The sequence below is a fragment of the Triticum aestivum genome, chromosome 4A (assembly GCF_018294505.1).
Source record: "Triticum aestivum cultivar Chinese Spring chromosome 4A, IWGSC CS RefSeq v2.1, whole genome shotgun sequence".
NCBI lineage: Eukaryota > Viridiplantae > Streptophyta > Magnoliopsida > Poales > Poaceae > Triticum > Triticum aestivum.
Window position 1 is genome coordinate 738,439,179 of NC_057803.1, and position 12,256 is coordinate 738,451,434.

Here is a 12,256-nt window from a genome sequence, read left to right on the forward strand (position 1 = left end):
TCTTCTGAAGACGATGACAAGGTGGCCGCAGCCGCGGAGGGAGCCTATGGCGTGGATACCAACTGGTATCTAGACAGCGGCGCTACCAACCATCTCACGGGCGAGCTGGAGAAGGTGACTCTCCGCGAAAAGTATCAAGGGAAGGATCAGATCCACACCGCCAGCGGTGCAGGTATGAGGATCTGTCATATAGGTCATTCAGTTTTTCATACCCCTTCCCGTAAGATTCATCTTCGTAAAATCCTGCATGTTCCTAGTGCCAACAAAAACCTTCTGTCTGTTCATCGCATCACCATTGACAATAATGTTTTCATTGAGTTTCATCCCTTTTTCTTCTTGATCAAGGATCAGGCCACGAGGAAAACTCTCTATCGAGGTAGATGCGTTCGAGGACTTTACCCGTTGATTCCGGAGTTTCGAAGACACAATAAACAAGCTTGTGGTGCTATCAAGCTTTCGTCCACACGATGGCACGATTGTCTAGGACATGCCTCTTTTTCCTTAGTTGAACGTTTGCTTAGGAAAAATAAACTCCCGTTTGTTGGTGAGCGTAATGTAGAAACTATTTGTGATTCATGCCAAAGAGCAAAAAGTCATCAATTGCCTTATCCCATCTCTACCAGTGTCTCTACTAAACCTTTGCAATTAATATTTTCTGATGTTTGGGGTCCTGCACCTAGCTCTGTTGGGAGACATACATACTATGTCAGCTTTATTGATGACTATAGCAAGTTTTCTTGGATCCATCTTCTTAAAAAAAGATCCGAAGTGTTTCCAGTATTTAAAAACTTCCAAGCACTCGTTGAACGCCAGTTTGATAGCAAAATACTTGCTGTCCAATCCGACTGGGGAGGGGAATATGAGAAGCTCAATTCCTTCTTCCAAACACTTGGCATTTCCCATCATGTGTCATGCCCTCACGCTCACCAACAAAACGGCTCAGCTGAGCACAAGCATAGGCACATAGTTGAAGTTGGTTTAGCCCTCCTGGCAGGTGCCTCTATGCCCCTCAAATTCTGGGATGAGGCTTTCCTCACTGCTGTACACATTATCAACATGCTTCCAAGTCGTGTCATAAACAATGAAACTCCCACCGAAAGGCTACTTCATGTCAAACCAGATTATACGTCGCTTCGTGTTTTTGGGTGCGCATGTTGGCCCAATCTCTGTCCTTACAACACTCGCAAACCAATGTTTCGCTCAAAACAGTGTGTTTTTCTTGGGTATAGTGCTCAACACAAGGGGGTGAAGTGTCTTGACGTCTCTACTGGCCACGTCTATATTTCACGAGATGTGGTTTTTGACGAGACTAAGTTTCCTTTCTCTGAACTTCATCCCAATGCCGGTGCATTACTCCGTAAAGAAATCCTTCTTTTATCTCCTAATCTCACCGGGCTTGCTCAAGGGGCACAAAACTGTGATGATTCTATGATGACTAACCCTCTTACTGCGTTGCATGAGTTGTGTGCTGATGCAGGAGACGGTACAGAAAAAAGTGGACGAGAAAATCCTGAAGAAATTGGTGCAGCCGGGCCTTATTTCATGTGTCCAGAATCCGGGAGCAAATCCTCCTCGGGATCGGGGCTGACAGGGCTGCAGATCCGTCAGCCGAATCCACCCCGGGATCTGCACCCACTGCAGGCCTGGGTCGATCCGCCCCGGAGTCCGCGCCAATAGCTGCCTCAGGTGCGCCCGACCGAGCGACAGGATCCGGTCCCGCACCTGGCCCGCGCCAGCCAGCGGCTGGCGATCGCGTGATTGCCGCCCCGCACCAATCCCCGACGCCCACGTGTCTGCCGCCTGCGAGCGCTCGTTTCCCTTTTGTTTTTAGCTGCTTCTTTCCACTTTTGTTTTGTTTCATAATTCACTCCGTCATGGAGGGTGACCTCCTTAATACGCTGCAGGGACTGGATCGTCGTGCAGCAAAAGCCATTTAGATCCTTACATAGCAGCTCGAGCGACTCGAGGGATGGCAGAGCTCCCTCTTGGACTTCCAGTTCAGTAATGACTTCAACCACGATACATAGTCCTCGCAGGCTTCCAAGTGCACCTTTTATGATGGCGAGTTTGTCCAGTTGAGATGAAATCAGCTTTAGGTACGCCAAGCTGCGCACTCTGCTCAGGGCAGCAAGAATATCCCCGCTCAGATGATGATGAGGGGATGAAAGGCACAGCTTAGTGAGACCACCTAGCATGGTAAGAAATGGAGGCAGGCTGCATATGTTGCCCCCTTGTAGCTTGAGCGAGCTAAGATAGCAGGAGGAAGCTTCTTCTTTTTCTAGGGACAAGTTCACGAGCAAATCTTGGAACCATTTATCATTGAAATGTATTGAGAGTGAATGAGCCTTTTTCACGTCCGTGCTTCTCTTGATAAATCCCTTGATGGCATTTGAGACATGAGTGTAATTGTTGGTGCTGCTGTTGCTGTCACTGGCAGTGGGATCCGTGCTATTATTAGTGGACTGCTCGCACCATATTTTCACCTTCGTCAAGTGCTTCATATGCTCCATGAGCCGTGCAAATCCTTGGATCTTGTTGTTGTCCACAACAAATCCTGCCACTGTTTCCAATTTGCTATTCTCTGAGAACCAGGTTTGTAGCTTATGCATTTTCCGGGTTCCTACACCTTCTTGGAGCTTGAATTTTCCAAATAGATGAATCAAGCATGGAAGCTCCATGACTTGTGTGGGCAGAATCTCTATCTTGGTTTTTCTGACATCCAGCGTCTCCAAAAGTTGAAGTTTCTTGCTCTCTTTGGGGAGCGCTGTAACCTTAACAGCTGCCCCAAGGCTTAGGTACCTGAGCAGCAACAGGTTGCTGCATATCTCCCTAAGGTGCTTGTCCTCCAAGTGGTTACTGCATTCTTCTAGATCCAAGACCCGAAGCAGTTCATATTTGCAAAAATTCAAGACTGATTCATGCGCCTTGCCAAAGACGGTCAGAGACCGGACCAGAGATAGATCATTGGCTACTTTGGCACTTGCATTATGGAGGGAGAGCCAACGAACTTTATTTGGTGGGTGTGAGGGAGTTAGCTGATCATATAACAAAGTAATGAAGTTGTCACACTTGGAAATGTGCAGGATGAACTCAAGCATCATGCCGTGAGTATGGTATGTCTTCACCCGATCTTCGTTGTTTTTGCTGCTGGCATCAGTACGCTGAATGATGCTCCGGTTGACAAGCTCTTTGAAATTGCTGATAGCAGCATCCAGAGCATTACACATATAATCTCCTTGGATAAACCCTTCAGCGCACCATTTCCTTATCAAGCTTCCTCTCCTAACTGTACGACCACTAGGGTAGATACCAAGATATAGCAAGCACGTCTTGACATCATGTTTAACAAGGCTAGTGTACACACACTTCATTCTTGCTAACATCTCTTTTGTTTCCAGATGTGCTCCCAGGTTGTGGCATAATGTTGCCCAGTTTCCATGTGTCGGATTACCTGTGCTTTGCAAGTACCGGGCTGTGGTAACAAGAGCAAGGGGTAAACCATCACACTTCTTCAGTGCCTCCGAGCCAAGCTGATCCTCTTTATCAACTGGTGGATTGTCATCTTCGAAAGCTTCCTTGAAGAATAGCGGTCTTGAGTGTTCATTGGCAAGAGTTTTCATTGCGTACACATGATCATGAGCTGCTGAGCTGCTGCAGGTATTTGCTACTGAATGGATGGCTGTTGTCACCAGAACTCTGCCGCTCAACCCCACAAACGTATCTTTTATGTCATGCCAAAACTCTGTCCGCATGTCATCGATTACAATGAAGAACCTACCAGGAGAAGTGCATGATCAGACATAGAGAGATACCAAGTGGAAATTAAAACAGAGAAAATTTCATTTGTGTACCCACAAAGATGATAATAGTGAATCTATCTAGAAGAAATGCTGGATTGTGCAAACTATGAAAGATGCAGGCTGCTGTAGATCGAGATCGAATTGTCAAACAGGGATGGAGTTGTCAAATAATACCAATATAGTTTGGGAACAGGTAGCTTAAAATAATTACCTCCTGCTCCCAAGGTTTCCTCCGCCATTTGCGGGGATGCCAAGTTGCTGGAGTATCTCCTTGACAACATTTGTTGGGACTCCTTGCTCTGCTGCGGAGACCCAAGCCCGAGCTTCGTATTGGTTCTCAATTGTGTCATAAACATGCCTGGCAAGGAGAGTCTTGCCTATACCATCGAAACCAACAATGGAGATCACCTTGAGCTGTTGTTGTTGCTGGATCAGTTCAAGAAGCTCGTCCAGGCGTGCATCCATGCCCACGGGTCTACCAGCAGAGAGGCTGTCGTCTATCGCCATCTCTGTCATCGTCTCAGATGCCACTGATGCCGCCGTCATTGAGAAACAGGAGGTGCCAGCACCGATGCTGGCATTGTAATAAGTTTCTCTCAGCTTGGATGACTCCTGTGAAATCTTCTTGAGCTCATGGATCGCCTTGGCGAACTCCTTACGGACTGTCTCCGTCTACACCCGGTGGACAGCCTGACGGATCCACGTCGACGTCCCAGATATGGTAACCTGGTGCATGAAGCGGTCGATGCAGTCCTCGATGGCATGCGCCAAGCCTCATATGATTTGGATGGATGCATATTTTTAGAACACCTGCACCCAGGCCCTGCTATTCTGGCTCTTCAATATTGCTTTAAGATCTGTGCGAGACAACTAAGTTTGTATATGAAAGTTTCTCTTTTTTGTTTCTCTCATATAGAACATGTCTTGAACTTCAAACTTTGCAGCGTAGCGAAACATACTAACTAGAATTTGGGATAAAACTTTCAGAATTTTTTATCCGACATAAATACTAAAAAAATATTTTTTAATCAAATAAAACATATTTTGTATATTTATGTTTGACGAAAAAATCTAAAAGTTTTATCCTAGATTCTAGTTAGAAAGCTTTACTGTTCTGCAAAGGTTTGAACTTGAAGACATATTCTATGTGAGAGAAACAAAAAAGAGAAATGTACTTGCACGGATCTTGATGCGCAGAATGGATGGCTAGATAAGAGGGGCCTGGGTGTAGGTGCTCCAAAATATATTTTCGTCGACGCGCTCTCTGCATCCAGCACTGGAGACAACTCGGCGCTCCTCCCTGAAGGCTGCGCGGTGTGCCGTATGCCTTGTAGACTTCCATGGCGCCACCTGTGTGCGCCCGGCACACGGCTGCCGCCACGTCTTCCACCGTGGCTGCCTCAACTGCTGGGCTGCGCACGGCCACCGCCCTCCCCGCTCTGCCGCGCGCCCTTCCTACGGTCTTTCCTCCTGCCCCTACCCCTCCTGGCGTCTTGATTCCCGCCAGATATTGCACAGTTCAACGACTGAGGCTGCTGAATCCTGAGGAGAGTTCTGAGTATACCGTTGTTTTTCTTATGGAAACAAACCCAACCACGGTCCACAGCATGTCAGCAAGTGGCACAATATTTTCCCATCGGCCGCTCCTTTGAGAGATTATCAAAGAACGATCCCGAAGGAAGAGGATTAGTTCCATGTTCAATCTTCGACTGATTTGGATTTGGCTCAAATGGATAAAATACATAGAGCAGGAAGAAAATATGCAAAGGAATTTGTTAAAAGCTTTTGCTCTTCTCATTATCAGTTTCCCTTCTTTTTTGGTAAGATTTTAGTATACTAACTGGAATTTTACTCTTTGCCGAGTGGGTCGGGCACTCGGCAATACTATCTTTGCCAACTACCTAACTCGGCAAAAACGTGAAACTCGGCAAACATGTACTTTGCCGAGTGTCGTGGACAAAACTCATCCATCTATAAAATAGGAATAAAATATTAGGAAGAAAATATATTAGGAATAAAATAGATTAGGGGAACTAGATAGATGGATGAATTTGAATATATGCAAAGGAATTTGCTAAAAGCTTTTGCTCTTCTCACTATCAGTTTCCCTTCTTTTTTGTTAAGATTTTAGTATACTACTGGAATTTTCCTCTTTGCCGAGTGGGTCGGACACTCGGCAATACTATCTTTGCCAACTACCTAACTCGGCAAAAACGTGAAACTCGGCAAACATGTACTTTGCCGAGTGTCGTGGACAAAACGCTCGGTAAAACAACTTTTTATCATTTATGCCACTAGTTGTATCTCACTACTCAGTTTTTCCACTAGAAGTTACAACTACTCAAAAATGCCATTGATACGTGAGATGCTTGCTCAAAATGCCATCAGGTATCTCAAAAATGCCATCGCTTCGTTAGATATTTGCTCAAAAATGTCATTAGACATTGTTATTTTCACTTCAAACCCGTTGACAATGTTATATCACAAAAATAGGCCTGGACCCACATGTCAGTTCTCTCTATCTAACAATGATAAGTGTGGCCCCCACTTGTCAGGAGTAACCAAGCGAATAATTTTACTGGAAGATAAGAACGCTGTTGGGATCAAGTAGACCCCACACTTTATTGTAGTGACATAGAGGGGGAGCTTGCATGTTGGTCCATAGGTATTTATGTCATTATAACATGACAAAAGAGATTTGAGATCACAATAATGGTGTCTAGTGGCATTTTTGAGCATGTGTTTAACGAAGCGATGACACTTTTGAGCGGTTGAAATTCCTAGTAGCAAAACTGAATAGTGGGACACAACCGGTGGCTTAAATGATAAAGACCCAAACAACAAAACTCGGCAAATAGGGCTTTGCCGAGTGCTACGCTTGGCAAAAGGGGGCATTTACCGGGTGTCACACTCGGCAAAAGGGGGTCTTCGCTAAGCTAGAAGGTTTTGTCTGTAGAGGTTGCATACGACCTAGGATGAAGATGATCCAAAAATCAAAGTTTTTATTTTGACGAGACGAACAATTTTCATGTTGATAACTTTTTCATTTTAGGCCATATTAATTACACTTTTTGGCATGCCAAATATTAATATAGTCTCAAATGACCAAGGTGATGGTCATATTCATTTCACGGTTTGTTGTAATGTTCCCAACTTATACACATAGGTGCATCTTGACATTACAAACAATCCTGCCAAATAGAGTTTTCTACTTTTTTGTCTTTTTTACTTTCACTCTACAACACTCCCCTCACTAATCTCCCCCCTCTGAAATTCCGGGTGAGGCCCGCCTCATCTAATCATCGATTAAAACAACCCATCTTAGCCTTGCCCGTAAAAAGTCCTATACAGCATCCGTAGCTGTAACAAAGCTCTTGTCCACAAGGTGTTCGCAAGTTTTCTGGGCATGGACTCACGAAAAGAAAGGTAATGTTTTAGTAAGATCCACGTACAAAATGCTGAGCACAACAACGAAGTTAAGCATGGCTCGAGGGCCGCGGCGGATCCTCGGATGTCAACAGAGAGCAGGAAAACTGGACTAAGCTGTGGAAAACTACTACCCCTCCAAAGCTTAAAGTGCTCCTTTGGAGATTGGCGCCCTGTTCACTGCCAACATCTGATCTGGCAAGCCACCGTAACAAGCAGACCTCGTCCCAATGTGCAGCTTGTGGAGAGGATGACTCTTGGATGCATTCACTACTCCGCTGCACAATGGCGTGCTGCGTTTGGGCCTTAGCCGACCAGGAGCTCCTAGAACATATGCTAGCAGCTAGCTACTGCTGAACCTAATGCAGAGAGCTGGCTTCTCAATGCCAGACTCAGTATCACATGTAGATTTTACACAGCTAACGGTGACCCTCTGGGCAGTTTGGTTAGCTCGGCGCGTAAACTTATCCACGAGGGAGAACACCAAAGCCCCATGGCGACTCATTTGTTTATCCAGAGATATTTGAAAGATCTAGAGATAGCCTCGCCGAAACAATCATCCCAACCTCGGCGCCAACCTCCAGCAAGGTCAATGTTGACGCGGCCGTATGTAAGAATCTACAAGTCGGAGCTGTCAGTGCAGTTTGCAGGAATGAACAGGGTGTTTATCTTGGCTCCTCAGCCTTAATTCTTCATGGTTTGACGGATCCGAATACGCTAGAAGCCCTGGCTTGTCGCGAGGGACTAGCACGAAGGACTTAATGTTACAACACCTGAGAGTCGCCTCGGATTGCAGCAATGTTGTACCCGACATAAACACAGGAACTCAGAATCATTGCTCTAGTGGTGAAGGAGATCAACGGGACGCCACTGAATTTCTTTCTTGTTCTTTCGTCCATGAAAGTCACCTTTCAAATATGGAGGCACGTTATCTAGCTAAACATGCTTGACACTTAGATGAGGGACGCCATCTGTGGCTGATACATCCCTATGACAGTTCTGTAATTCCTATGAACCTTTCTTTTGAGCAATAAAGTAAAGCGCGTTACCCCTAAAAAAAAAGCAAAACTCTTGTTGAGCTTTCAGCTTCACAACGAAAAAATGTTGAGCTTTTCTTAACGTACGCGCATGCTCTCTCGCTGACCTGCCCGTCTTCATCATCTCTCGCTAGCTCTCCACCTTCTGTTTTTGTCTCTAAGGTTATAATTTGCAAAAAGAGTCTTCTTCTCCGACGACCATACCGGCCAGTGAATGGGGTACCCCCCGCGCCGGTGTACGCGGAGGTGCCGAGGCTGCTGCTCAACCTCGTCTTCCTGCTCGATCACCTCCCCCGCCTCTCCTCCTGGCTGCTCTGCCTCGTAGGCACCGGCACCGACGATGACCTCAGCTTCCACTACTCCACTGCCTCGAGGCACCACCAGGAGCGGCACCACGAAGACCACTGCCTCAAGGAGCTGGAGGAGCACGCCCTGGCCGTGCGCTTCGACGTGCTCTCAGCATCCGTCGCCGGAGACGACTCGCCACTCCTCCCTGAAGGCTGTGCGGTGTCCCTTGCTGACTTCCATGGCGCCGCGTGCGTGCGCCGGCCGCAGGGGTGCTTCCACGTCTTCCACCGTGGCTGCCTCGGCCGCTGGGCTGCGCATGGCCACGGCACCTGCCCGCAATGTCGCGCGCCCTTCCTCCCGCCTTTCCTCCGGCCCTGGCCACTCCGGGGCACAAAACATAAACAGCTACCTGCTACGTCTTGTTTAGTTGCCGTGCGTGACGCGTATTCCTCACTGAGCTATATAATTATGCAGAGCTAGTAATAGTATATACAACCAGTTTGAAAATAAAATTAAGGAAAATGACTCTTGAACTAATCTGCCTGCGTCTTGGTCCAACTTCTAGAAAAATAATGGCCAGCTACCGCATCTTGTTTCGTGAAATTTTGGAGTTATCTCTCACACCTGGAAACATCGCAGAAAGATTATGCACATAAAAAAAAACTACCTCCATTCCTAAATATCAGACATCAAAAAATCTCCATAGAGGATAATCCCAAGGCTAACGAATGAAGGTTTTGAGACATAACAGCTCGATTGGAAGCATATATAACGGAGTGAAGGTTTTGAGACATAACAGCTTCGGGCTGCTTCTAACTGGGATGGAGGTCTTGATTCCCTCTGGCTGTTGATTCCTTCGTTGTTTGCATATTTCATTTTTTTTTGCGGGTGACCTTGTTTCCATAATTCGACGACTGTGGCTGCCGAATCTTCCCGAGGAGAGAGTCCACAACATGTGCCACAAATATTTTTCCAGCGGCCCCTCCTTTCTAGAGATCATCACAGAACAATCCCCAAGGAAGGGGATTAATTCCATGTCTAAGCTTCGGGTTGGTTTGGATTTCACTCAAATGGATTTTGTCTCCAGAGTAAAATTCCTACACCAGGAACAAAATTCATACACCAGAGCAAAAGAAATTCACAAAAAGCTTTGTCTCTTCTAACTATTTGTTTCATTCCGCTTTTGCTAGGACTGTTTGCAATATAATTCTTTTTCATCTTTTATGCTAGCCCTCAAGGTGTCAATGGATAGCTTCCGTTTACAGTTCACTAGGTATGTGTAATGCTCTACTGGAAATGTGTCTGGATTCGACTACAGTACCATCATTTATCGCGTATACTAGCACTAAAGCTGAACTCTGATGATATGGTTGTCGTATACCTACCAAGACATGCCAATTTTTGTTCTTGTACACAAAAGAACTTGTGCAAAAATATTTGCTTCGCTGAAAGATTTTTTCACTGTGAAGGGAAGTATATTTTGTTCTATTATGTACATCATCTATCAATATAAAAATAATAACTTCACTACATGCCAATGAGTTGAGAAATCCAACTTAACTAATAATCTCGTTACAACGATCAGACATCACTAAACACCGTGAATCAATAAACAGTAGAGGAGATGATCTAACTAATAAGACTACCAGTGAAAATCGAGATTAAATACAATTTTTTTGACTTGTGCATCGTAGAAGTTTCTGCCAAGATATTTATTGATAAAACACACAAAACACATGTGTAAACATAATGTAATACATATATAATATCAAGCACAATGCATGTGCAGACCATACAAAGTAGACCCATCATATGGTTCAGTTTTATTATCTTTAAGTACATGGAATAAATTACTCCACAGATTCATCAATTTGATGTTGTCCTTTTTTGTGCTTTGTTTATACATAGATCACTGGAACTTATTTCAACAGAAACCCGTTTTTTAGATAACCTAATTTCCATGATAAAATGATTTTGTACTTTCATTGTTGCATTTATAATAGTGAAAGTTTATGTTGTATGCAAGTAATGTTTAAATATTTTTAATGTGGTTATGTGGTAAAATTATTAGGTGTAACTAAAATACTAGTTATAGTTTGTGATAATGAGTAGTAAAGAAGTAAAAATATTTAGTATAAAGTAATACAATGATCTTATCCTGCAATACACAATACACATACACACCACGTATACAAACACCGAGAGGGGATGTCCTGGACACAGTAACGATGAGAACTTCCAATCTTCCTAACAACTTTAATGAGAGGTGTGTCAGATGGTTATTGAAGATTAGAGGGGGGCAGAGGAGGGAGTATGGCATAGACTGCATGAGTTTCTGTTTGGGCCAGGGTGTATACGATTCACAAGATCTAAAGAAAAGAACAGCTCTCTTCTAATTAAGGCAAGTCGGTTTAATCCTTGTGTCTTAGCTCCTTCATTCATCCACATGTAAGTCCACTTTATAACAATAACATGCCCAACGTGAGCAAACATATAACAAAAATATTCTTAAATTTGTTTAGCTGTGTGTTTTGTTCTCATTTGAGCATGTCGCAAAAGAATATTTACAACATTCAGCAAAAGAATATTTCTATCATGATAAAAATTCAAGGCTAGGTGTTGTGTTTCCATTTGAGCTTGCAATGGATTATTCAATATTTATAGCATGGTAAAAAAGAATTACGTTATACAACCCTATCCCCCATGATATCCTCCCTAGCCAAGGAATTCTTCGCGTGGGCTCACTTGTGGGGAGAGAAGACAACCATCAGGTATTTCTGGTAGGACGTGTTTGGTTGCCCGCATACACCCCAACAAGGCACGCGAGGAAAGAATTTTGCATGTTTAGTAACCGACATTCACTGTTTGGCTTGCATAGCACTAGATTTAAAGCACCTTGGGGCCAGGCCTGCTAGAAACCTCCAAATCAAAAGTTTTTCCACAGCCAGGCACACGGGATGCACGTGGGAGGCGGCGGAGGCTGCACGCGTTGAGCCACGCTCGAGACGTCGCATTGTTTCCCAAAGCGCCAACAGTAATACTCTCACCTTCCCTCACTACTCTCTTCCCCCTCTCTTCACTCTCCCACTCTCACATCGGCGACGGCGAACAGCGGACCAATAATGGAAATTCGTCCACCGGCCTCCATCACTGGCAGTAGTAGCATCACCAGCAACACTTCGGGAATGGCGGTAAGCCCTATTTTCGTCTCTTCACGTACGATTTTGTCGGTGTACATAAGTTTGAGCCCTTCTGTACCCCTTACTTGTGCACGGGCACTTGCAGCCACGCCTGCGGCAGGGCTTCACGGGCAGTAGAAGGCAAGATGCAAGACTACCAAGACAACATTCAACGCAGTAAACAAAGAGCAGAAGACAAGCTAGACCTCCCCCGGCAACATCCTTGCCGGGGCGGCTTGCGTAGCCCCAGCAACATCCTTGCCGGGACGGATTGCGAAGCACCAGCAGAGCCACCACCCTTGAGGCTGAGAGCTCTGACACCATTGATAACGTCAGGACCAAGACTCAGGGGCACATGCGTAGTAGCATGCAGACCTTTGTGAAGATTGGTGGCATGTAGACCTTTGTGAAGATTGGTGGCATGCAGGTTATTATGGAGACCAGAAGACAAAGACCCCCGGCAAGGCCCTTGCCGGGGACGACTGCGAGGCCCCGGCAAGACCCTTGCCGGGAACAATTGCGGCGC

General features: G+C 45.3%; 1 protein-coding gene and 1 pseudogene across 1 annotated transcript; one reads left to right on the forward strand and one right to left on the reverse strand.

Annotated features, from left to right (window-relative positions):
- Positions 1-1,682: 1,682 nt before the first annotated feature.
- LOC123084476 (disease resistance protein RGA4-like) lies at positions 1,683-4,565 on the reverse strand (annotated as a pseudogene).
- A 575-nt stretch (positions 4,566-5,140) lies between these two features.
- LOC123084477 (uncharacterized) lies at positions 5,141-9,031 on the forward strand. Its single transcript, XM_044506061.1, has 2 exons — positions 5,141-5,260; positions 8,444-9,031. Exons 1-2 carry the CDS (start codon positions 5,141-5,143, stop codon positions 9,029-9,031), a joined length of 708 nt encoding a protein of 235 aa, XP_044361996.1.
- The last annotated feature ends 3,225 nt before the right edge of the window (positions 9,032-12,256 follow it).

Excerpts from the sequence above, each read along its gene's own strand:
- LOC123084477 (XM_044506061.1), top strand. The coding sequence starts at position 5,141 with ATGGCGCCACCTGTGTGCGCCCGGCACACGGCTGCCGCCACGTCTTCC. Across the intron at positions 5,261-8,443 it reads TGCCGCGCGCCCTTCCTACG|AGTCTTCTTCTCCGACGACC; the intron begins GTCTTTCCTCCT and ends ATTTGCAAAAAG.